Source organism: Poecilia reticulata, chromosome 8 (genome assembly GCF_904066995.2).
Source record: "Poecilia reticulata chromosome 8, P_reticulata-male-v2, whole genome shotgun sequence".
NCBI classification, from domain to species: domain Eukaryota; kingdom Metazoa; phylum Chordata; class Actinopteri; order Cyprinodontiformes; family Poeciliidae; genus Poecilia; species Poecilia reticulata.
Genome location: NC_088837.1, coordinates 26,044,961 through 26,067,519, shown reverse-complemented (window position 1 = coordinate 26,067,519; position 22,559 = coordinate 26,044,961). Strand labels below are relative to the sequence as shown.

Genomic DNA, 22,559 nt, shown 5'->3' with positions numbered 1-22,559 from the left:
TGGGGGGGGACGACAGCGTCAGCACTGGCGATGTTGGTTCCCGGTCAGGTTGCTCACGCTGATATTTACCACATCAAACGACGCCTCAAACTGGTTCACGCCGTTCTGATGCAGCGACCCAACACAACCGTCCACTAGAGGCGTTAGGGGCTGAGGGAGAGAGGATGGACTGAATTAGAGCGGAACAGAAAATTATTTTACCAGTTTAAAAATCAAGTTGTCTTTATTAATGGTAATAATGTATAATGTTGTCATTTTTTCTCTCCTGTCATGCTCAGCTCAGCGTACCCTGAGAAGCAGTTGGCGTTGGTCAGCACGTCCTTTCAGACACCAGCGTCCTCCAACATGTGCTGGCCGTTCTTCAGTAAGCTGGCCATCCACGGCCATGCACCGGCCGACGCCACAGAAACCCACCGGAAATCTTGGAACCAGTGGGCCTGTCCACAGACCACACCTGGAGGAGGAAGACAAGGTAGACGGAATGAAACATCTCTCACAAACCCATTTGTGATGCTAATTGGCACAGATGTCATTCAGATTTCAGAACTTCACCTCAAGTTTCCAAATGTTTCCTTAAACAGTGAGGAACATTTGAGCTAAATAACTCTGAGCTAGCTGGGGTCTTTCTGCTGCACTTATTGGGCGATGCAGTTTCCTTCCCACAAACTTTCTAAGCTCGGTGGTCGGGGCGCTGAGGCGGTTCACCAGCTCTACACCATGTTTTTGTATTAAAAGATCAATCAATCAATCAAATTTTATTTGTATAGCACCTTTCAGCAACAAGGCATTTCAAAGTGCTTTACATCATAAGAACACAAAAATACAACGTGATAGAACACACAGTCAACATTACATTTTGCACATCAGATTATTGTTTAATATTTCATGATTAGTTTTCAAAAGCATTTGATGTTCTGTCAATTTAAAAGATGTTAAATTGACAGGAAATGTAAAAATATTACTGGGTAATTATGTTACGAGAAGACATTGTCAGTGAAAAGCTATTTAAACTCACAATTATAGAGAATTAAAAAACAAATAATAAAAAAAACCAATTAAAATATGTTGGCATCGAGGGATGGCATAGTTACTTTAAAAAACTCTAAGAAGGATTTTAGAGTTCCCCTCCCTGACTCAGCCTCCAGGTTCTGTGTTTACTGTCAGAGCGCAGCGCACAGAGCTCCTCCTGCGGCTCCACAGCTCAGATTTATGACAATTACAATTACATTAAAGATCATAATGGCGCTTCTCCCTCCATTGTTTACATTTCTGTCCTGGCGAGCCATCAGCTGCTGGCTGTCGCATAGAAACGGCGATCACTCCCCAAGACACACAGAGGAAATGATTTACAAAAATAAAAAAATAGTAACGTACAGTGATTTGGACAAGTAACTTTGATCTGATTACTTGATTTGAAATAGCAACACGTTAGATTACTCATTACTGAAAAAAGTAGTCTGACGTCACTGTTGGCATCACTGAACAACAGGGAAAACTGTAGTCCGTGCCGAATTACAACAAAGCGAAATACAATCTGATAAATAAACTTTTTCATTCCATTTTCTCTTTATGTGAACCACTAGCAGAACAAGTCAGCGTCGGGCCGGGGGGCTGGGCCAATGACCGGGCCCCTCACGTGTATCACCTTCGTTTCATTTTTACCTAGAAGCACATTGGCTAAACCGTGAGTCAAAAAGTCACTGACTACTGACTACTATATATTCCATTGAGGGACAGAAACTTTAACATTACATACACCTTTCTGAACAGGCGAGGGCGCACTTTCTCCATCTATAATCAGACATTAAAGCGACTTGAAACCATTCCTCCCTCCCCGACCCCCATCCGGGCCGGGGGGCAGCAGCCCCCCCCCATAACTCCGCGCCTGATGTGAACCTTCATGCCACAATATCCCATCACTTTGCTGCTGCTACACCTGAATTTCCCCACTGTGGGACAGTAAACATAATTCTATTTTTCAGTTTTATTTTATTCCCACAGGTGATTGAGATCTTTCAGATTACAATCCCAAATGTCAAGGAGATTGTTAAAAACTTGACAGCATCTATGTACAAAGAATCAGCATCTTTAAATAGACCAGGCAACAATGTCTCAGATTGAAGCTGTCCCTCTGTATCATTAGAGGATAATATTGATCTCTCTATGACAGAAAACAAGTGGCTGATTACAAATACAATAAAACATGACAAGAGTCAGGTTTACTGTTACCTCTGATAGGCTACAGAAAGGAGACTTTTGTTAAACATTTTTGTTGGTGCGATTGAAATCCTTTTATAGGTTTTTTGTTTTATCACAAAATCAATAAAATCAGATACTCACGCTGAGGTTCAGTTGTTGTTGTGGTTGGAGGATGAATTGTAGAGTTGGAGGTTGTACAGGAAACGTTTAAGCCACCGTCCGTCCCGTTGGACATGAATCTGATGAAGCCCGGCTGGTTTCTGGTGATGTGACTGTTGATCCAGTCATTGTACTGGGACACTCTTGCATAGACTGCTGGGAGATTTGGCTCAGCACAACCAATATCAAAACTCACAATTCCAGCCTGAATCCATCGATCACCCTGCTTGGTCACTAGTGGACCTCCAGAATCTCCCTGTAGGACCAGAAACATTTAGTTTGAAGCAGGTGAGGAGAAGAAATCAGTGCAGGAAGTGGAATCTGATGAAAACAGTTAAGACTTACAAAGCATGGTCCCTTCCCTCCTTCACGAAACCCCGCACATATCATGTTGTCAGTAATCTGGTCTCCTAATATTTCACTGTAATCACAGCTGCATTGACCATTTCCCACAATATCTGCCTCAACTTCCAAAAGGTTTCCTGGGGAAGGAAGTGACTCTAAAGGAGACACAAATTCAAAGAAAAAGGATAAGAAATGACGAGAATAACATTCAGGAAACTGCCATCAGGATTTTGTGACAGACATCACCACTTATTTGTGATATTTTTTATTTCTACGAAACTGTCGTCAGGCCTGTTTTAGTATGTTCTCTGATCATAAATGGAGTTAGATATTTCCAGCTCACCAGAAAATCCGGTGTTGCCCCAGCCAGTAACCCAGGATGGATCCCCGCTGTAGAAGGAGCTGTTTGAGTCCGCCAGGCAGACCGGGGAGATGTAACTGGTGAAGTTCACTGGTTCAGAGAGCCTCAGCAGGGCAATGTCATTGTTGAGAGAACTGTAGTTAGGGTGAGTAGTGATCTGTGCTACTTTCCGAATAACTTCGTTTGGGTTGGATCCCTCCTGACTCTGACGACCCAGATACACCGTCACAAGAGATGGGATTGCAGCAAGCCTGTTGTAAACAAAAGATAAAGACCATTATATATTCAGTTAAACCACCAATGAGGTAAGAGAACACATTTTACCTTATATAATCTGCTATACACAGGTATTGTTAGCTTCAGCTCCTCTTTGTTAAAGACAGCAGGCAGCAGTGTGAAAACGGTCAATCTCTCCATGATGATCTCTTATGAATCAACATCTCCCAGCGACAGAACAGTCTCTGAACTCAACTTTTTTTATTTTATTTTTTTTACATTTTTTATTTAGAAAGACAGATTTCCATTACAATCGTTAATTACTACTTAACCCATTTAAGGTTGTACATAAGGATAGAAGGAGAGAGTCAAAGTAATTTCGTACATACATACTGCCTTTCTGGTATTTTCTTTTACAGACTTACTAATTTTAGTTGTGAACGATAACAAAAATTAACAACATTGAACAAAAATGGGGATTGTACCAACTCGAGCAATAAAGACCACATGAACATAAAAAGGCAGGACACATAATTCACAAGAATAATCAAAGGAAGTCAGATCTAATTGGTTTTACATACTCAGTCCATTTGGTCCAGATCTTATAAATTTTCCTATTTCAACTTGGAGGGAAGAAGAATCTTTTCCATAGCATAAATCCGGTAAACATCTCATCCATTCATCAATAATGGGTGGTCTGGTTTTAGCCATTTCCTTGTGACGGCTTTCTTACTGGCTGCCAGTAGAATTGCCAGCAGTTTTTGTCCTTATTGGTCCATGAGTCTATTGTAGGTTGCCCAGTACAAGGATTCACATTTGAACGGATGTTTACATTGAATATATTTCATATGTAGTGGAGCTCTTCCCAATATGGTTTTATTACTGGCATCCCAAAACATAGAAGTGGTTGGCTCCCTTAGACCCACAGAGTCTCAGCAGGCGTCTCCGTTCTTTGATATCGTCTCTGAATGGGTGTAGCAAAAACGTGTATGTTTTCCAGCAAAACTCCCGCCATGTGTTTGAGCCGGTCGAGATCCACTGCCGTTGACATATTTCCTCCCAGATTTCTTGTGAGATTATACTTCATTTCCTTTTCCCATTTTCTCTTTATATACTCTGTATTCTCTTGTTTAGATAGCTGTATGGCATTATATAATTTAGAGTAATTCTGCTGTCTGATCTGGGCTAATTAGTGATAGAAATACCCCCATGAAACTTGAATCACTTTTTCTCAACCTCTTTTACATTTTTAGTAAATAATGTCTCACCTGTAGGTACCTAAAAAAATCATCTTTTCCCAGTCCATGATCCTTCTGCAAGGTTTCAAACTCTTATATCCCTTGTGAGGAATGATAAATGTAGTTAATCCTTTGAGATCCATAACTTGAATCGTCATCAATTCTATTTGGTGCAAATCTGAATCGTAGCACACCACTCATAATTTGGACGCATCTCATTCTGCAAATTTTGTCAATTCCTGCAGGATCGAGAAGCTATTGATATGGAATCTTCTGGGATCTGCTGTTCTTCTGTACTTATCACTAAGTAGGGCGTTATTGGATTCCTTTTATCGTTGTTCCTTCTATTTCTTCCATGCTGCAGTGTATGATGGTGACACAGGCAGATTAAGGTCTTAGCTGGGCTGCATGGTAGTATTCCTGTAACAGGGAGGCCCATTCCACCCTTTTCTTTTTTTAGTTGTAGAGTCTAACTTGATTCTGGCCTTTTACCCTGCCAAATACCTGCTATTATCTACCCATTTAAGAACGTTTAGGTGGGATTCCGACCGGAAGCTGAATAGTACAATACTGTGGAAGGATTCATCTGATAGATTCTATCGGGAGCTTAATTAGAAGGATAATTCCACTATGTAATCTGATTTTATTTCAATTAGTGTCCTAGTTTAAATCGAACAGTTTTGAGAGTCCCTCGATAGTGAACACCTAATTTGATGATTCGCCTCCCAGATCCAGTTGTACATAGTTTAATTGAAGCGGTGGTCATAGTTAAATGTTATACTTGAGTTTATTTATATTAATTTTGTAATCAGGATTAAACTAACTCTCGAGCACTTATCAGTTTTGGGATCGTCTGTGTGGGTGCGTTATACTTTCAATAAATGTCAGCGACAAGGTGTTTTGCTCCCCAGATGTCATTGTACCCTTTATCTGACCTCTGCCTGATCAGTTGGCTCATGGGTTCAATAAATAGGCGAAGGGAGCGGCGACGCACAATCCTGTCGTTCTCTTCTGACTGATGATTGGTCAATCTCCATTATTTATTCTAGCGTTGGTTTAGTATAATGATTTAAATGTGTCATTATCGCTTTATGAAATCCAATTTGAAGCACTTTTATAGAAGACACCCAGCGAATCAATGCTTCTCTGCATCTAAACTATATCGTGCTTCTGTTTTGCTGAGTGACTTCCTCATATGTGTAACGTTTCCTAATGTGTCTTGGTCTGTCTTTGCCTGACAAACAGTCTGGTCTTTATGTATTAAAGTGGTAATATTCTTCTATGCTTTTGGATATATGGAGGTGAAAGTTATAGTCATTGTTTAGAAGCTTATTGGACGAACTCCAGTTTGTCTTTCCCTTCCTTCGTATGACTGAATCACTGCCTCTCTCCATGAGGGGGAATTCTTATTTCTAGACCCATTGATGTTTTCTCTAATGTTGGATTAGTTGGTTTGCATAATTTTGTACCATTCTGTAGTGAATCCGTCCGTCCTGGAGATTTCCTTTTTAGTTCTTTATGCTGATTGAATTTCCTTTTATTTGGATATTTTCTTATTTTTCATCAGCATCTTTGGAATTGATCTTCCAGAAGGCATCTATCGGTTGTCGTTGCTTGTCTGTGATTGGGATATGTTTTAGTTTTTAGTATTTGAAGCAAAATCTTTGAATAGAAACCATCTTCTGATGGTTCTATTTCCTTTGTTCATTGTTTCTAATTTTTGTAGTTCTGCAGTTGTTGTTTTCTTACCTATATGATAAAGTTTCAGGGATTCCCACCTACCTCATAGTATTGTGCTTTATAAAGAAGGTTTTTTTCCATGCTGAGTATTTTTCTTCTTTTCTTTTTTTTCTATTCTATTTTAGTTTTATAATCTTATGTATGGTGTTGTCATCTTTGGGAAACTTTGCATGTTCTCCCTGTAGTCTTTTAATCCTCTTCTAACTCCTGAGCTTTTTTTCTCTGATTCTCTTCTCATATGAGGTTATGGATATGATTTTACCCCTATCACTGCTTTTAATGCATCCCAGATTATACGAGGGGTTACTTCCTCATTATCGTATTTTCTAAATATAAATTAATTTCCCGTTTTAGTTTATCTCTAATGATCGATTTGTTCAGAATGTTAGAGTTCAGTCTCACAGAGTGGACCTCCTCTTATTATTCAGGCAGATTGAGATGTAAATGGGACCATGATCTGAAAGAGTATTGGGACCATTTCACAACTTCATACCTAGAAAGATCTCCCTTAAACATAGAAGTAATCTATGCGGGAGTAGACGTTGTGAGCATGAGAGTAGTGCGAGTAATCTCTACTCTTCTGGTTTCTTTCTCTCCAACGTCCACGCTCCACCTCATTAATCCAGGTATTAATCTTCTACCAATGTTTTTGCGTCGGGTTTTCCATTTGAAGAGTCAATTTTTGGGTTTAATCGGACATTAAAATCTCCGCCACTATTAAATCCCCTGACTTTTTGTTGTCATTATATCGACTATTTGTTTATAAAGGACCAGTCACTCCAGGAGGGATATACACATTAAGAAGAGTTTCACAATTCCTTCTACTTTGCCTGTACCATAACAATCTACCTTCATCGTCGTTATATTCTGAAATATGCTCATAATTACAGCCTTGGATATGAGGGTCGCCACTCCTCTCCGCCTCCTGATCCATGTGAAGAGAAGTAACATGTTTAAATCCTTGTTTATTTAATTTGCCATGTTCTGAATCGTTGAGGTGCGTTCTTGCAAAAAGCAACTTGATTTATTTTCTTTAATTTGATAAGATTCTTTCCTCTTAACTGGATTGAGTACTCCATTATATTAAATGATGCTATTTTTAAAGGTCGGTTTTGCATCTATGTAATTCTCCCCCCCATCTCACTCAGATACCTGGTGCATTTCCCCCTCCCCGCGAGAACCGACAGGGAACAAACAATTAACATCCCACTCATAAAACTGAACACAAATTGTCCATGTAACTTCCTCGGTAGCGGTCTATTACCCTGACCCTGTTGAGATCCCACAAGGGGCTCGAAGGAAAAGTCCCCCTCTTCGGTCCAGAGGGAGAGGCCTTACCTGCAACGTCGCATGTCGGAAAAAGGAAAAGTGTCCCAAGGAAAAAAAAAAGGTCCAGAACGAACCGGATTATTCTATAGTTTGTATCCACCACTAGTTACAGATTTGGTTGAAAGTATTTCACCATTCCTCCCGCCGTCTTCGGTCTGGAGAAGGTCCTCCTTTAGGTCCCGGAGGGGGCTGCAGGTGTTCTCCTGAAGGCCCGCAGCTTCTCCTTGTAACTGGAGCCCCGTCCGGCTTTAAATGCGGCCTTCGTCGGTCCACTCTGGTCCAGGACAGCTGCTGCACCTGCTCCATAAGCGTCTCCGGAGGTTTGATGGTTGATACGGCGAAGCCTCGTCTCAGCAGGTCGTCTGATGCCTCCTCTACTGTATCATAGGTTTTGGTTCCATCCTCATATCTAACACGCAGCTTCGTGGGGAAGAGGGTCTGGAAGTGGATGTTATTTTCCTTCAATACTTACGGATTTCGGTATATTCCCTTCGTCTTTTAAGTATGAGAGGTGGGTAGTCGTGATCCAGGTTTATGCGATTTTCTTGCCAGGTAAACCCCTTCCTCTGCCAGGCTTTGCGGAGTATCATCTCTTTAGTTCTGAAGCTTAAGAACTTGATTATGATGGAACGTGGTGGCGCATCGGTTGGTGGCTGCGGCCCCAATGACCGATGAGCTCTTTCAATATGGAGGTCAGGGGTGTCCTCATTTAACTCAAGACCTTGACGGAGTAGGGTTTCGACAAACGAGATCAATGTCGATTCCTTCTCGGATTCCTCCGGGACCCCATACATCCTTATGTTCTCACGTCTGGACCGACTCTCCAGATCCATCAATTTATCCTCCAGCTTAGCATGTAGCTTTAGCATTTCCGTGATGACCTCCTCTGTGTTTAGGATCCTTTCTTCTGCCTTCTCCATCCGTCCCTCCACCTCCTCCATCCTGGTGTTCACCTTCGCAATTTCTTCTCTTATCGTCTCAAATTGTTCTTTATTTTCTTGGCGAAACCCTTTTAGTTCTTGCAGGATCAGTTCGGTGTCGGTCATTTTTAGACGCTGCTCCTCGTGGCTTGTTGTCTTCAACCCGCTAGCTGCTAATTGTTGCTCCGTCTCTCTCGCCCCCTTGATTTCAGTCGGCGTTTATTTCTCGAAGTAGTGGTACGGTACGATCATACCCCCTTTTTAATTAATATATTGGTATATTCACTTGAGTTCTAAGGGGGGAATTTCTCTAGTTGCTCCGGTTCAAAGAGGAGCGCTCTCACTATGCGACCATTGTGATGGTGGTCCGATCCGGAAGTCTGAACTCAACTTTTATGTTCTCAGAATATTAGTTTTCTCCACCGTGAGTGTTCATGTTATGGAGCAACCATTTGTCAAACCTGAAGGCTTTCATTTTCTTATAACTTGAACATCTGCTTTTTAAGTCAGAACTTTTAGTATATAGGGTACTTTATTTTAATTACAGTTTTTATGCCTTATTGCCGATACTGTGTTTATAATCATTGAATAGAGGTATTTTTGTGTATCTTAATTTTATTTTGAGTAAAAATTAAACAAAATCTGAAGCTCCTGCTTCACCACTTCTTTTCCAACTGATCAGTTATTTCTGGCTCCTCAGATGAGGTGTTTCCCCTAGTCTTGTTGCTTACCCTTGGACACAGTGAGCCGCAGTCAGCACCCACTGGTCGTTGATCAGAGATCCTCCACAGAAGTGGTCAAAGGTGTGCAGACTGACCTGCCAGGGCCAGCTGCCTGGAGGAGCTGCCTGTCCTCCAACAATCCTGGTGTTGAGTGAAGGTTGACCACAAACTGAGAAAAACAGGAGATGGGATTATAATTCTGCTCCTAGCAAGTGTCTATCTGACACTCAGCAGGCTGATCCTGGGATATATCTGAGGCATACCTTTCAAGTCTCCCGTTGTGGCTGGGAAACTACCGTTTTTTACCTCCTGTCCTGCCATTGTCCCATATTACTATTTTCCCATAAATGTCCCAGATTGTGCCGACGTTAGTTGCTCTCCCAGGTCTTACGGTATGGTATACGGTTCCCTCCCACCGCCCTTACGTAATTACTCTCTGTTCGTGTGCCCCCCCCCACCCCTCATCGCCGGACAGCGGCGGATACCGTATTATACCAAAACTTCACCGGTATGATCTGAGGTCAAGAGGTAGAACTGGTTTTCTTCCATGTATGAGAACCGCTTTTGTGTTACCATCAAATTGCTTAACAAAGATTATGCGAGTAGTACCTTCAGATATGTTTATTGTTGTTTGGGTGAAGGAGGGTGTGCAGGAAACGTTGCGGTCACTTTCAGTCCCGTTGGATTTAAAGTTGATGAAGCCCGGCTGGTTTCTGGTGATGTGACTGTTGATCCAGTCATTGTACTGGGATACTCTTGCATAGACTGCTGGGAAATATGGTTTGGCACAACCAATACCAAAACTCACAATTCCAGCCTGAATCCATCGATCACCCTGCTTGGTCACTAGTGGACCTCCAGAATCTCCCTGTAGGACCAGAAACATTTAGTTTGAAGCAGGTGAGGAGAAGAAATCAGTGCAGGAAGTGGAATCTGATGAAAACAGTTAAGACTTACAAAGCATGGTCCCTTCCCTCCTTCACGAAACCCCGCACATATCATGTTGTTAGTAATCTGGTCTCCTAATATTTCACTGTAATCACAGCTGCATTGACCATTTCCCACAATATCTGCCTCAACTTCCAAAAGGTTTCCTGGGGAAGGAAGTGACTCTAAAGGAGACACAAATTCAGATTAACAAAAAAAGTTTAAAAAAGGAAGAGATCAAAACTAATTGTACTACAGTATCAGGAAACTGCCATCATCGTTTTAATAAAAGACTTCACCCAGTTATTTACGATATTATGGACAAAGCTGTTGTCAGTAGTATGTTGATGCGTTCTCTGATCATTAATGGCATTAAGTCATTTCCTGCTCACCATAATATCTGGTGTTGCCCCAGCCAGTAACCCAGGATGGATCCCCGCTGTAGAAGGAGCTGTTTGAGTCCGCCAGGCAGACCGGGGAGATGTAACTGGTGAAGTTCACTGGTTCAGAGAGCCTCAGCAGGGCAATGTCATTGTTGAGAGTTATAAAACTGTAGTTAGGGTGAATAGTGATCTGTGCTACTTTCCGAATAACTTCGTTTGGGTTGGATCCGTTTTGAAACTGACGGCCCAGATAGACCGTCACACCAGATGGATCACCACCAAGCCTATTGAACGAGAAAATCACAACATTGAAAACCACATTTTAACATCAACATTCAGGATTTATTTGAAACACAAATCTTTGTTGGCAACGCTCACTGAACATTAAAGCTCAGTTTCATGAAATTATTTCATACGCTATCATGTCCATGTTAACTTTTCATGGTAGTTTTCATGTTTACATTTTTTGTGCTTTGCTGGAGCCGACAGCAAAATTAATACCAGATCTAGACCGTACCTATTTTACACTATTTACAAGTGTAATGTGAATGGATCTGGATTTGTTTATGAACTGATCGGTTATCTGACTGTGAGGTGTTTCCTCTAGTCTTGTTTCTTACCCGCTGACACAGTGAGCCGCAGTCAGCACCCACTGGTCGTTGACCAGAGATCCTCCACAGAAGTGGCTGGAGGTGAAGTGCAGACTGACCTGCCAGGGCCAGCTGCCTGCAGGAGCTGCCTGTCCTCCAACAATCCTGGTGTTGAGTGAAGGTTGACCACAAACTGAGAACAGATGAGATTAAATCCTGAATGGTAAATCTTTTGTGAGCTTTGTCAGATAAATACAAAACAGGATAATCCAGAGAGCGAGATCTGAGGTCCAAATGTAGAAATTGATTCAACATATTCAGCAATGCAACACTGCTTATGTGTTACTATCAAATAGTCTACTTGTATGGTTTGTGTGTAGTACCTTCAGATATGTTTATTAGTGGTGTGAAGGTGGGAGTTGTCAGAGTCGTTGTTTTTGTGGTTGGTGGATGAATTGTAGGGTTGGAGGTTGTACTGGAAATGCTGAGGCCACCGTCCGTAATGTTGGACGTGAAGGTGATGAAGCCCGGCTGGTTGGTGTTGATAACGCTGTTGATCCAGCTCTCGTACTGGGACACTCTGGTGTAGACTCCTGGGAAATTTGGCTTAGCACATCCTTCTCCAAAACTTACAATTCCTGATTGAATCCAGAGGTTCCCCTGCTTGCTCACCATGGGGCCGCCTGAATCCCCCTGGAAGATCAGAACATTTTCCCAGATGAGAAGAGAACTACTGTCTGCAGACAATAACAAACTGATGTGAACAGATGATCACCTGACAGGAGTCCTTCCCTCCCTCTAGTAACCCGGCACACATCATGTTGTCAGTAATGGCGCTGTCCCCATAGCTAGACTTGCACTGTGAGTTTCCCACAACTGGCACCTCCACCTCCATCAGGTTTTGAGGAGACGGAAGAGCAACTGAGGACATAATGAATACATCTGTAAGTGTTGAAAACCTGGTTTATCTCTTCACTTCTTTGTATATTGTTGGTTTACTACCCACCTCCACTCCCAATGTTGCCCCAGCCAGTGATCCAGGAGTCAACCCCGCTGGAGAAGATGCTGCCTGAGGCGGCTAGGCAGACTGGTTTTATATAACTGGTGAAAGTGACTGGTGCAGAGAGCCTCAGTAGAGCAATGTCATTGTTGGAAGATGCAGCATTATAGTTAGGATGAGAAGTTATCTGTGCTGCCGTCCGAGAGACTTGGTTTGGGTTGGATCCCTGCTGACTCTGACGACCCAGATACACCGTCACTGTCCTACCATTAAGCCTATTAAATGAAAACATTTAATTCATTAACATTTAACTTTATGTCATCAAAATTCAGGATTTACTTGAAACACCTGTTGGCAAACTTTATATGTGTGCACTGTAAAACATTTAGTTTTTTCTGCTGTCTTCTACTATTTAAGTCAAATAAATTTAGCGAGTTTTAGATTTTGAACCTAAATGTGCGAGTTTGTGACAGATAAACCCACAGTAGTAAGTTGTAAACTTTTTATTAATTTGGTCAAACCTCCAAGAGCTGAATTAGAGTTTTTAGGTCAGCACTAAGAAAAAGACAGGAGTGGGAACTATTTCCCAGGGTGCATAGCGACATGATTTCGTATCGTGTGTTGCACCCTGAGTCAGATGAAAGTTTGTTACATTCTTTACTTTCATGTGTTATTAAGGTAAATGTTTATTTCAAAGCTTGAGGATAATATTCTGTTCATACTAAATGTTTCTGAGCAGAATCCATTATGATATTTAATAACATTCATTATTAGATCAGAAATTTTGTCCATGCAATTTGAAACAAGAATTTAAATAAGTAGTTATTGTAACTTGGTATTGAGTAAATATAATAGAGAAATGTGGCTCTTTAACTAGGTCAGGGTAGTTTTTTCTTACATATTGTGAAATAATTAGTTGGTCTAAATTGAAGCATTAAGTTAACTTTCACAATTCAAGATTAATGAAGTTAAAAAACAATGTTTAGACATTTTGTTTCTCGTTTTGTTGAATCAACTTCATGAAACTTTGAGTTAAAAACAAAACAGTTTTCTTGTTAATTTAAATTAACAAGAAATCTTTCAAGTTAAATTGCCTTCAAATGTTTTACAGTGTAGATGGCAACACATAAAGAACATTAAACTCAGTTTTCTTAAATTATTTCATACGTTATCATAACCATGATAACTAGAGGTGTGCCGATCGATCGGCCACTGATCATAATCGGCCGATTTCCATGAAAAAGTGTATGATCGGTAATTGTCGATCACGGTCTCTTGTTGCCGATACCGATCACCTGCATCTCATTTCTCAGCCTGCCTGTGCAGCTGGTCTCCTCTTTCCTTCACTCTGCCAAACGCGCAGCAACAAATCCTAAGCGATATGGAACTATAACGCACTGAGTGAATGGGGAAGTTTGCGTGTTGAGGCGGAAAATTGAAGCAGGTCAAAATGCATCAACACAACGAAGCTAATACGACATATAAACAATGCCATACTTGACGGAGTTTGGCTACATCGAGGCTCACTGCAGTAAAAAGACATATGGAGGATCAGATAGCAGGTAAAGCAGCGCACAGCTACAAACACTCACCCGGATTAGCATGACGGTCAGAAAGCTAAACAAATAACCCGCAAAATTATTTAAGTCTTGGAGCTGTGATGTAAGACGCTGGTTCTGCTCTCGCTGTTGAACCGCTGCTACGCTACAGGTAGTAATATTTCACAGACGGAGCACCGCTTCTGCTCCACCTGGTAGTGACTCTCACACCGAACCTCAGCTTAAAGCTGCAGCATCTAACCTAAAAAAATACATTTTACATACGTATTAAAACTTTCGCTGTCCTAACATGAGACAGATAATCTCTAAAAAATAATCGATCTCCTCCCTGCTCTGCATAATTACTCCGCTCAGTCAGAAACAGCCACTCAGAACTAGCAGTAATCAGCTAGCCGCCATGCTAACAGGAAGTTTTCATTCAGTAACTCAGGATTGTTTATTGTAATGGATCCTGTTTTTGCCTTTGAATGTTAAGTTTTATACTTGAATTTCTTTGGCAATGTTGAGAGGTTTTATTTTGGCTCTTTGCATTATTTAGCCTCTTCAGAGCCTCCATATGTTATCAGTCTGTTAAAGATAGTATTATTGATAGTAGTACAATTTGCACAATGCCTGTTTTGTTTAGTTTTCTTCTTGGAAAAAGTTATTAAAAACAAGTTTTTGTCTAAATTAAGGTGAATTCATGGTTCCTTTTTCCACATAATATAACTGGTAGTGCTTATGATAAAAAAAAAAAAAGAATTATGTGATCGGTATCGGTGATCGGCCCTCATGGGTGATCGGAATCGGCAGGAAAAAACCTGATCGGCACATCTCTAATGTTAATTAGTCATGGTAGTTTAGATGTTTAAACATTTTGTGCTTTGCTGGAGCTTACAGGAAAATGAAGACGAGATCTAAACTTGACATATTTACAAGTGTAATGTGAATGGATCTGAATCGGTTTATGAACTGATCGGTTATCTGACTGTGAGGTGTTTCCTCTCGTCTTGTTTCTTACCCGCTGACACAGTGAGCCGCAGTCAGCACCCACTGGTTGTTGATCAGAGATCCTCCACAGAAGTGGCTGGAGAGGTGCAGACTGACCTGCCAGGGCCAGCTGCCTGCAGGAGCTGCCTGTCCTCCAACAATCCTGGTGTTGAGTGAAGGTGAAGGTTGACCACAATCTGAAAAATAGAGATTCAACATTCACTCTGTTCTGTTATCATCCAATCACAGCAAGTCTGTCCCAATAGCAACTGTAGGAAAACTGATTTCATGTGTGAAGTTTTAGAGATTTGACCTACCAGAGAGCTGTGAGTCACACTCTGAAAAATGGGGAGAAAAAACACATATTTTCATAAATCTTTAAAATACATTCTTTCCTGTTTCAGTTCTTTATTAAACAGTAGCCAAAGCTACTGATTAAGGGACACAGTCTCACAGGGACGGGGCAAACGGGACATACTCTGCTCATACACAAATGCAGCTACTTCATAATAATTAATTAATTTTTAGAAGATTTTGAAACAAAAGCAGCAGATTTCAGCTTCCTGGGGTGTGTTGGGTTGTGCATTAAACTTATGAGATGAAACCTGTTTGTCCTTTGCTCATCCCTAGCGGTGTATGGATAATATATATATATATACAGTGGGGCAAAAAAGTATTTAGTCAGCCACCAATTGTGCAAGTTCTCCCACTTAAAAAGATGATAGAGGCCTGCAATTTTCATCATAGATGTACCTCAACTATGAGAGACAAAAGGAGAAAAAAAAATCCAGAAAATCACATTTTCTGATTTTTAAAGAATTTATTGGCACTATATGGTGGAAAATAAGTATTTGGTCAATAACAAAAGTTCATCTCAATACTTATATTAGGGTTATATACCCTTTGTTGGCAATGACAGAAATCAAACGTTTTCTGTAAGTCTTCACAAGGTTCTCACACACTGTTGCTGGTATTTTGGCCCATTCCTCCATGCAGATCTTCTCTAGAGCTGTGATGTTCTGGGGCTGTCGCTGGACAACACAGACTTTCAACTCCCTCCACAGATTTTCTATGGGGTTGACATCTGGAGACTGGCTAGGCCACTCCAGGACCTTGAAATGCTTCTTACGAAGCCACTCCTTCGTTACCCGGGTGGTGTGTTTGGAATCATCGTCCTGCTGAAAGACCCAGCAACGTTTCACCTTCAATGCCCTTGTTGATGGAAGGAGGTTTTCACTCAAAATGTGACGATACATGGCCCCATTCATTCTTTCCTTTACACGGATCAGTCGTCCTGGTCCCTTGGCAGAAAAACAGCCCTAAAGCATGATGTTTCCACCCCCATGCTTCACCGTAGGCATGGTGTTCTTTGGATGCAACTCAGCATTCGTTCTCCTCCAAACACGACGAGGAGAGTTTTGACCAAAAAGTTCTACTTTGGTTTCATCTGACCATATGATATTCTCCCAGTCATCTTCTGGATCATCCAAATGCTCTCTAGCAAACTTGAGACGGGCCTTGACATGTACTGGCTTAAGCAGGGGGACACGTCTGGCACTGCAGGTTTGAGTCCCTGGCGGCGTAGTGTGTTACTGATGGTAGCCTTTGTTACTTTGGTCCCAGCTCTCTGCAGGTCATTCACTAGGTTCCCCCGTGTGGTTCTGGATTTTTGCTCACCGTTCTTGTGATCATTTTGACCCCACGGGGTGAGATCTTGCGTGGAGCCCCAGATCGAGGGAGATTATCAGTGGTCTTGTATGTGTTCCATTTTCTAATATTTGATCCCACAGTTGATTTCTTTACACCAAGCTGTTTACCTATTGCAGATTCAGTATTCCCAGCTAGGTGCAGGTTTATAATTTTGTTTCGGGTGTCCTTTGACAGCTCTCTAGTTTTGGCCATGGTGGAGTTTAGAGTGTGACTGTTTGAGGTTGTGACCAGGTGTGTTTTATACTGATAACGAGTTCAAATAGGTGCCATTAATACAGGTAACAAGTGGAGGACAGAGGAGCCTCTTACAGAAGAAGTTACACGGCTGTGAGAGCCTGAAATCTTGCTTGTTTGTAGCTGACCAAATACTTATTTTCCACCATATAGTGCCAATAAATTCTTTAAAAATCAGAAAATGTGATTTTCTGGATTTTTTTTTCTCCTTTTGTCTCTCATAGTTGAGGTACATCTATGATGAAAATTACAGGCCTCTCATCTTTTTAAGTGGGAGAACTTGCACAATTGGTGGCTGACTAAATACTTTTTTGCCCCACTGTATATATTATATATATATATATGGGAAATATATATGTATGTTTTGTAACGATACAACAGTAAACTTCAACATATTTCATTGAGATTTTACATGATGACCCAACACAAAGCTGTGTTTAGAGTTAATATTAGACAGCTGTGCAATGCATTTAAATTCAACCTCATTAACTACGATGCCCCTAAATAAAATGCTATGATACCAGTTGCCTCCACACGTAACTAGTTAATAGGTTTACCTGTATGTAATTTAATCATGGTGTTCAGTTGAAATATTCTCTTTCAGAGTATTACATATTCTTCATCATACTGGCATTCCCAGTATGATGACTGGGCATTCCCAGTCATACGGTTCAGGAAGGAAACAGGTTCCGTTTGTTCTGTCTTGGAGGAAAACCTCAGGGTCAGGTGAAGATGCTGGCCAGAGCTGCTATCAGTTCTGAATGCACTAACAGGTCACTCAGCCAGGAAGAAGCCAGTGCTCCCAAAGCAACTTAAAAAGCCAGATCACAGTTTGCAAACCAGAATTTAGTTTTGTTATTGTTCATGTTTGGACCCAGTAAATTTAGTTTATGAAAAATGTTTCCAGACTCTTTCTGTTCTCCTGGTGTGTAAAAGTTGGACATTTTCCAAAAACAGTTTCTGAAGAAAGTGAAGTAACTTTCAGACTGATCATTTGTAACAGTTGATAAAATGGACCTGAAAGCCTCTGTCCTTATTACTCTGTCCTGAACTAACATTATATCTTCTTTAATGCCCAAGAAAAAAATCATTTTTGTTTTTTTAAGCTGGTCGTGTTCAACCGGATTTGTAACTTAACACACGTCATACGAGTTGTTCTGAAACCTCAGCAGTTTCCTGTTCTACCAGTTCATTTATGCACCTGATTCACATAAATGAAAGTAAAAAAGATTAATATGTTTTAAAAGAAAAGACTTTAAAAAAGCAGACAGGGTGAAACTCCTTGGTCAGTTTACTTATCATATAGCAGCATTTTTACTGAGTAAATAATATTCTCAGTAAAGTACACAGTTATCCAGGAGGAACTCTAGTGTTTCTGTGAAAATAATATGCCTCAAGCATTGTTAGGATGTCTTAGTTTAAGGTCTTTCATTGACCTTGGGACTGAATAAAAACCTCTGCTCTCTTATTCATGCGAAAAACAAAAAAGCTTAACAATGCAGGTTCTTTAAAGAGCATTTTAAAGAGCCTGCTGTATCAGGTGCTGCAGATGTCCAAAGAAAAATAACTATTTATGTGTTAGATTAGAGTAAAACATCTCCTAATAATTTAGACATTAAAACATCTTTCAGACTTTAGGTGGCTGTAGAAGATCGCTTCAGTTAGTTGTTTGAAAATCGATATGCTATTTCTAACCTTATACATTTTTTCCTAATACTCAAATTTGCCCTCACTATACAGTCTTTTAACTTATTAATTTTTGTAATCTTATTGCCTTGTTTGAATCACCATGCCTTAATTTGTCTACAACTTTGCTGCTGTTACATCTGATAATAAAGGACATTTCTGTCCAGTTTTTCTAATCTTTGCATTCTTACCTGTGATCAGCAGCGTCAGCAGAGCCGCCACACAGATCAGCTTGTTGAAGGCCATCACTGTCGCTTGTCTGCAGCTGATCTGCTCTTGTTTATATAACCAACTTTTTAAAGACACCCACAATGAGTCAGCTGCTTAGCGACATGCCAACAACTCACTTGATATTCAGCATGTGCAGGAAGTGGACCGGCTTCATATGTGGGTGTTTTTATGAGCATCAATTTGTGGAAAAAATGATCTTAAAACGTACAAATGAATGTTAATGCTATAGTGAAAACAGATCAGTTTTCTATTTATTGCAGGTCTATATTGTGCCAAGTTCCAATACAGTCAAGCAGTATAAAAATCAAGAAGGATCGGTGCTTCTCAGAGGTGAACTATGATTAATAACTTAATAACAAAGTTATACAGGAACTTCGCCAACATCTGGGTGTTGTCTGTCTATTAGAAACGCTTGAGCCTGTCATTAACTGAAGAATTAAATCAACATAAACCAATCTAATCCAGTTACGTTACATTCTATTGTGTTGATTTACTTTCATATTTAATCATAGTTCAGTAAGTCACGTTTATTTAAGCACATTTTAGCGACAAGACATTTCAAAGAGCTTCACATGAAAATAACAATGAACAAACAGGAAAACATCACATTACAGTGGCATAAAAAATAAGTAATGTTACAGTTAAGACCTTATCAATCAATGTTCCAGTTATTAATCAAACCCCTAATCAGGTTAGTTTTTAGCCCTGATTTAAAGGAACTCAGATTTTTTCAGAGTTTCTTCCAGATAAGAGGAGGATAGAAGCTGAATGCTGCTCCTCCATGTTTGGTTCTGGTTCTGGGGATGCAGAGCAGACCAGAACCAGAACCAGAAGACCTGAGAGGTCTGGAAAGTTGATGCAACATCTGATCTTTGATGTATTTTATGCTAAGCCATTCAGCAATTTATAAGCTAGCTACTAATTACTAATTTAAAGTCTGTTCTCTGAGCTCCATGGAGCCAGTGAAGGACTGTAGAACTGGGTGATGTTCTCTATCTTCCTGGTTTTAGTCAGAACTCCAGCAGCAGCGTTCTGGATCAGCTGAAGCTGGACCATTGATTTTTTTTCTAGGCAGACCTGTGAAGACACTGTAATCAATGTGTCTAAAGATAAACGCATGGATGAGTTTCTTTAGATCTAGCTGAGACAGTAGTACTTTAAACCTGGAAATGTTCTTCAGGTGATAAAAGGCCGACTTTGTAATTGTCTTTATGTGGCTCTGAAGGTTCAGGTCAGAGTCCATCGCTACTCCCAGAGTTCAGCCTGATCTCTAGTTTCCATCTAGTTTGTAGATCGCTCCTCTTTAGGTCCAAAGATAATGAATTCAGTTTTGTTTCTGTTCAGATGGGGAACTTTTTGGCTCATCCACACATTGATCTGTTCTAAGCATCTGTTCAGTGATTGGATGGTTCAGAGTCACCTGGTGACATCGTGATGTAGAGCTGAGTATCATCTGTGTAGTTATGGTAGCTAATCGTATTTCCTGTTACAACCTGAGCCAGTGGGAACATGTAGATACTAAATAGAAGGTGTCCTAGGATTGAGCCTTGGGTTCCCCACATGTGACTTCTGTCCGCTCTGATGAAAAATGACCTGTTCTGTAGGTCAGACTGGAACCAGTCCAGTACTGGAGCTCTCCAGTCACATCAGTAGTATGTCATGGTCAACAGTGTCACATGTTGCACTGAGGTCCAACAGAACCAACACCGTTTTAGACTGTGGTTTTTCAATAGTCTCTAATGTGGTTGTAAAATGCCAGTAAGTAAAATTAATTACACTTTATTTTAATCTGAAATTCTACAACTGGAATGTAATCTAACCATAAATATAGATAAAACACTAAATTACATGTTATTGATGATAAAATTTCAAATTGTGGTAAAAACTAAGTTACAATTGTCACTGTATTATAATTATGATTGTATCAATACAAAAGAAATAGAAAGTAAAGAATCAATGTATACAAAGGTTCAAATAACCATACTCTGAAAATAATAGTTTATTATGCTCCCATTCTCAATCTTTTATTCATTATATTTCTATATAAGCATTTTTCTAACTATTTTCATAATGTGGCCATGAAATGACCACTGAGTGTACGGATTAGTTGTTTGGTTAAAGGTTTAGCTAAGACGAGACGCAACATACAGCGACCTCTGTGAAGCCCAGGATTGGTTGCTACATGTTGGCAGCATCAGTTTTAATTGATCGGCCATTGATCAGTTTAATGAAAGAAAGATGCCTGATTCATAACCTACAGAGCCACCAGAAGAGCATCTATGTGGACGTATAGCAGGGACCCAGCAGGGCTTTCAGATCACTTGTCTGACGCTTCCTTGAATGTTTGTGGTGTTTGTCATCTTTGAAAACATTGAGCTCTTCCAGTAAGAAATCTAGTGTGAGGAATGTGACGGCCTTATCTACGCTGTAGTTAAAAGAGAAAAACTGGATCTTCCAGTTGGACAATGTCCGACAAAAGGCTAATTAGTGTCAGACAGGGAGCAGAAGGAGGAAGTTTCAGCGCCAGTGTCAAATTACTGAACTTAGTAGTTTGACAACTTTTATTGCCAAGTAAAAAACAATTAATTGTTGAAGAAGTAATTTTCTGTTCCTTTAAGGTCCTGACAGCAGCATTGAAGTCAGATGTTAGATGTTACTTTGCTTTCTGTCCAGTTTATGAGTCTTTCAGTAGCAACAGTCTCTCACAAACATGAAGCAGACAAAATTGGAACATGAGTTCACACACATCTTGATGTTTTACTTTAAAAAGTTTTCTTCTTCCAGATCCCTTTGAGTGGCTTCATCTGGCTTTGTATTTGGTCCAGATCAACTCTTTCCTGATCTTAGTGAGCTGCCCTGTTTTAAACAATGAATGTTCTTGTTCACTGTTCTAATCCTGTGTGTTTCAGAGACGGGTAGCATCAGCTAACACTGAAGTATGTAAACATTTTATTTTGGACTTCTTTTAACAACTGGAGTAGGAAACTGGATTGAATCATAAGCACAGACGTAACTCAGCGTTGCTCTCTTCTAGTCAAACAGCAGTGAATCAGCACTTTGTTCAGTAAAGTCACTGCAGGAAGGATTTAACAAAGTGAAGGAGTTTTAAAAATCAGATTTTCTTTTGTGAAATTATGAGTATTATTTATATTATAAATATTATTCTTCTCAATAATCAATTGAAAAGGTTTTACTGTTAAAGCATTCACACCCATTTCTGAAGCTCAGACATGGGTGTGAATGCTTGTTTCACTGGTATTTTCCCATTTCTCTTTGGTGAAGTTCACCGTAATTCAGACCCGAAGCCCTTATTATCATCATCATTATCTCCAGCTACCTGCATGGATTCTCTCAGACTGAAGATCGGACTCTTGCTGGGCCGGTTCTGAAATGTGATAACTTCCAGTCAGAAGAATATTTTAAACCTAAATACAGCAGGACTGAATGGTCTGGTGTTTAACTGTGTTTGGGATCTATATTTACACCTTTGGTTCTCCAGACTCGCAGTTTGTTCAAACATCAGGTTTCTTCATTCCACACTGATCAGTTTCCTCCTTCCACTCCACCCATGTATCATTTTAATTTACACTTCCTTAAGATTATAATCTAGATTTCAGTTTTAAATCTTTCTGCTGCGCAGATTTGACCCAAAGCTCTGAGATACTTTGGGGGGAGACGGAGTCCATCAGGGAGACCCTTAAAATGACTAACAGCCTCTCAGATTTTGGAAGTTTCAGATTTTCATACAGTAAAGTCACAGAGGGGAACATTTTCTATCAGGTTGATTCTGCTGAAACTTGTTCCGTCTGTCCAAATAATGGATAAACAGCTTCGTGCCTCTTTGTCTTTCAGCTCCAAATTACTTATCACCATGACTGCGTGTCATTTCAGATCGCCGCATCCAGCCTGCATGCAGGAGTCTGGCTTGCTTCCCTTTTTCACAGCAAAGAATATGCTCTACATGTAAGGGTTTTATTTTTGTTTAAAAAACAGAAAAGTTAAAAACACAACAGCTAACTGTAATTGTTTTGTTAGCAGCAA

The 22,559-nt window shown here is 40.3% G+C and overlaps 1 protein-coding gene across 1 annotated transcript; it reads right to left on the bottom strand.

The window, feature by feature from the left end:
- Positions 1-18: 18 nt before the first annotated feature.
- LOC145552684 (transmembrane protease serine 9-like) lies at positions 19-18,673 on the bottom strand. The gene is made up of 16 exons (XM_081610467.1): positions 18,479-18,673; positions 14,975-14,995; positions 14,689-14,854; positions 12,136-12,404; positions 11,905-12,050; positions 11,513-11,822; positions 11,160-11,322; positions 10,549-10,823; positions 10,187-10,341; positions 9,839-10,097; positions 9,239-9,398; positions 3,047-3,315; positions 2,704-2,858; positions 2,341-2,614; positions 330-454; positions 19-150 (listed from the first exon to the last, which is right to left on the bottom strand). The coding sequence occupies exons 1-16, from the start codon at positions 18,531-18,533 to the stop codon at positions 19-21; spliced, it is 2,934 nt and encodes a 977-aa protein (XP_081466593.1). The 5' UTR covers positions 18,534-18,673.
- Between the last annotated feature and the right edge of the window lie 3,886 nt (positions 18,674-22,559).

Coding starts and splice junctions, on each gene's coding strand:
- LOC145552684 (XM_081610467.1), bottom strand. CDS start 18,533: ATGGCCTTCAACAAGCTGATCTGTGTGGCGGCTCTGCTGACGCTGCTG. Junction 11,823..11,904: donor GAGGGAAGGACTCCTGTCAG/GTGATCATCTGT, acceptor CTGATCTTCCAG/GGGGATTCAGGCGGCCCCAT. Junction 3,316..9,238: donor GCGGCTCACTGTGTCCAAGG/GTAAGCAACAAG, acceptor TGTTTACAACAG/GCTTGCTGCAATCCCATCTC.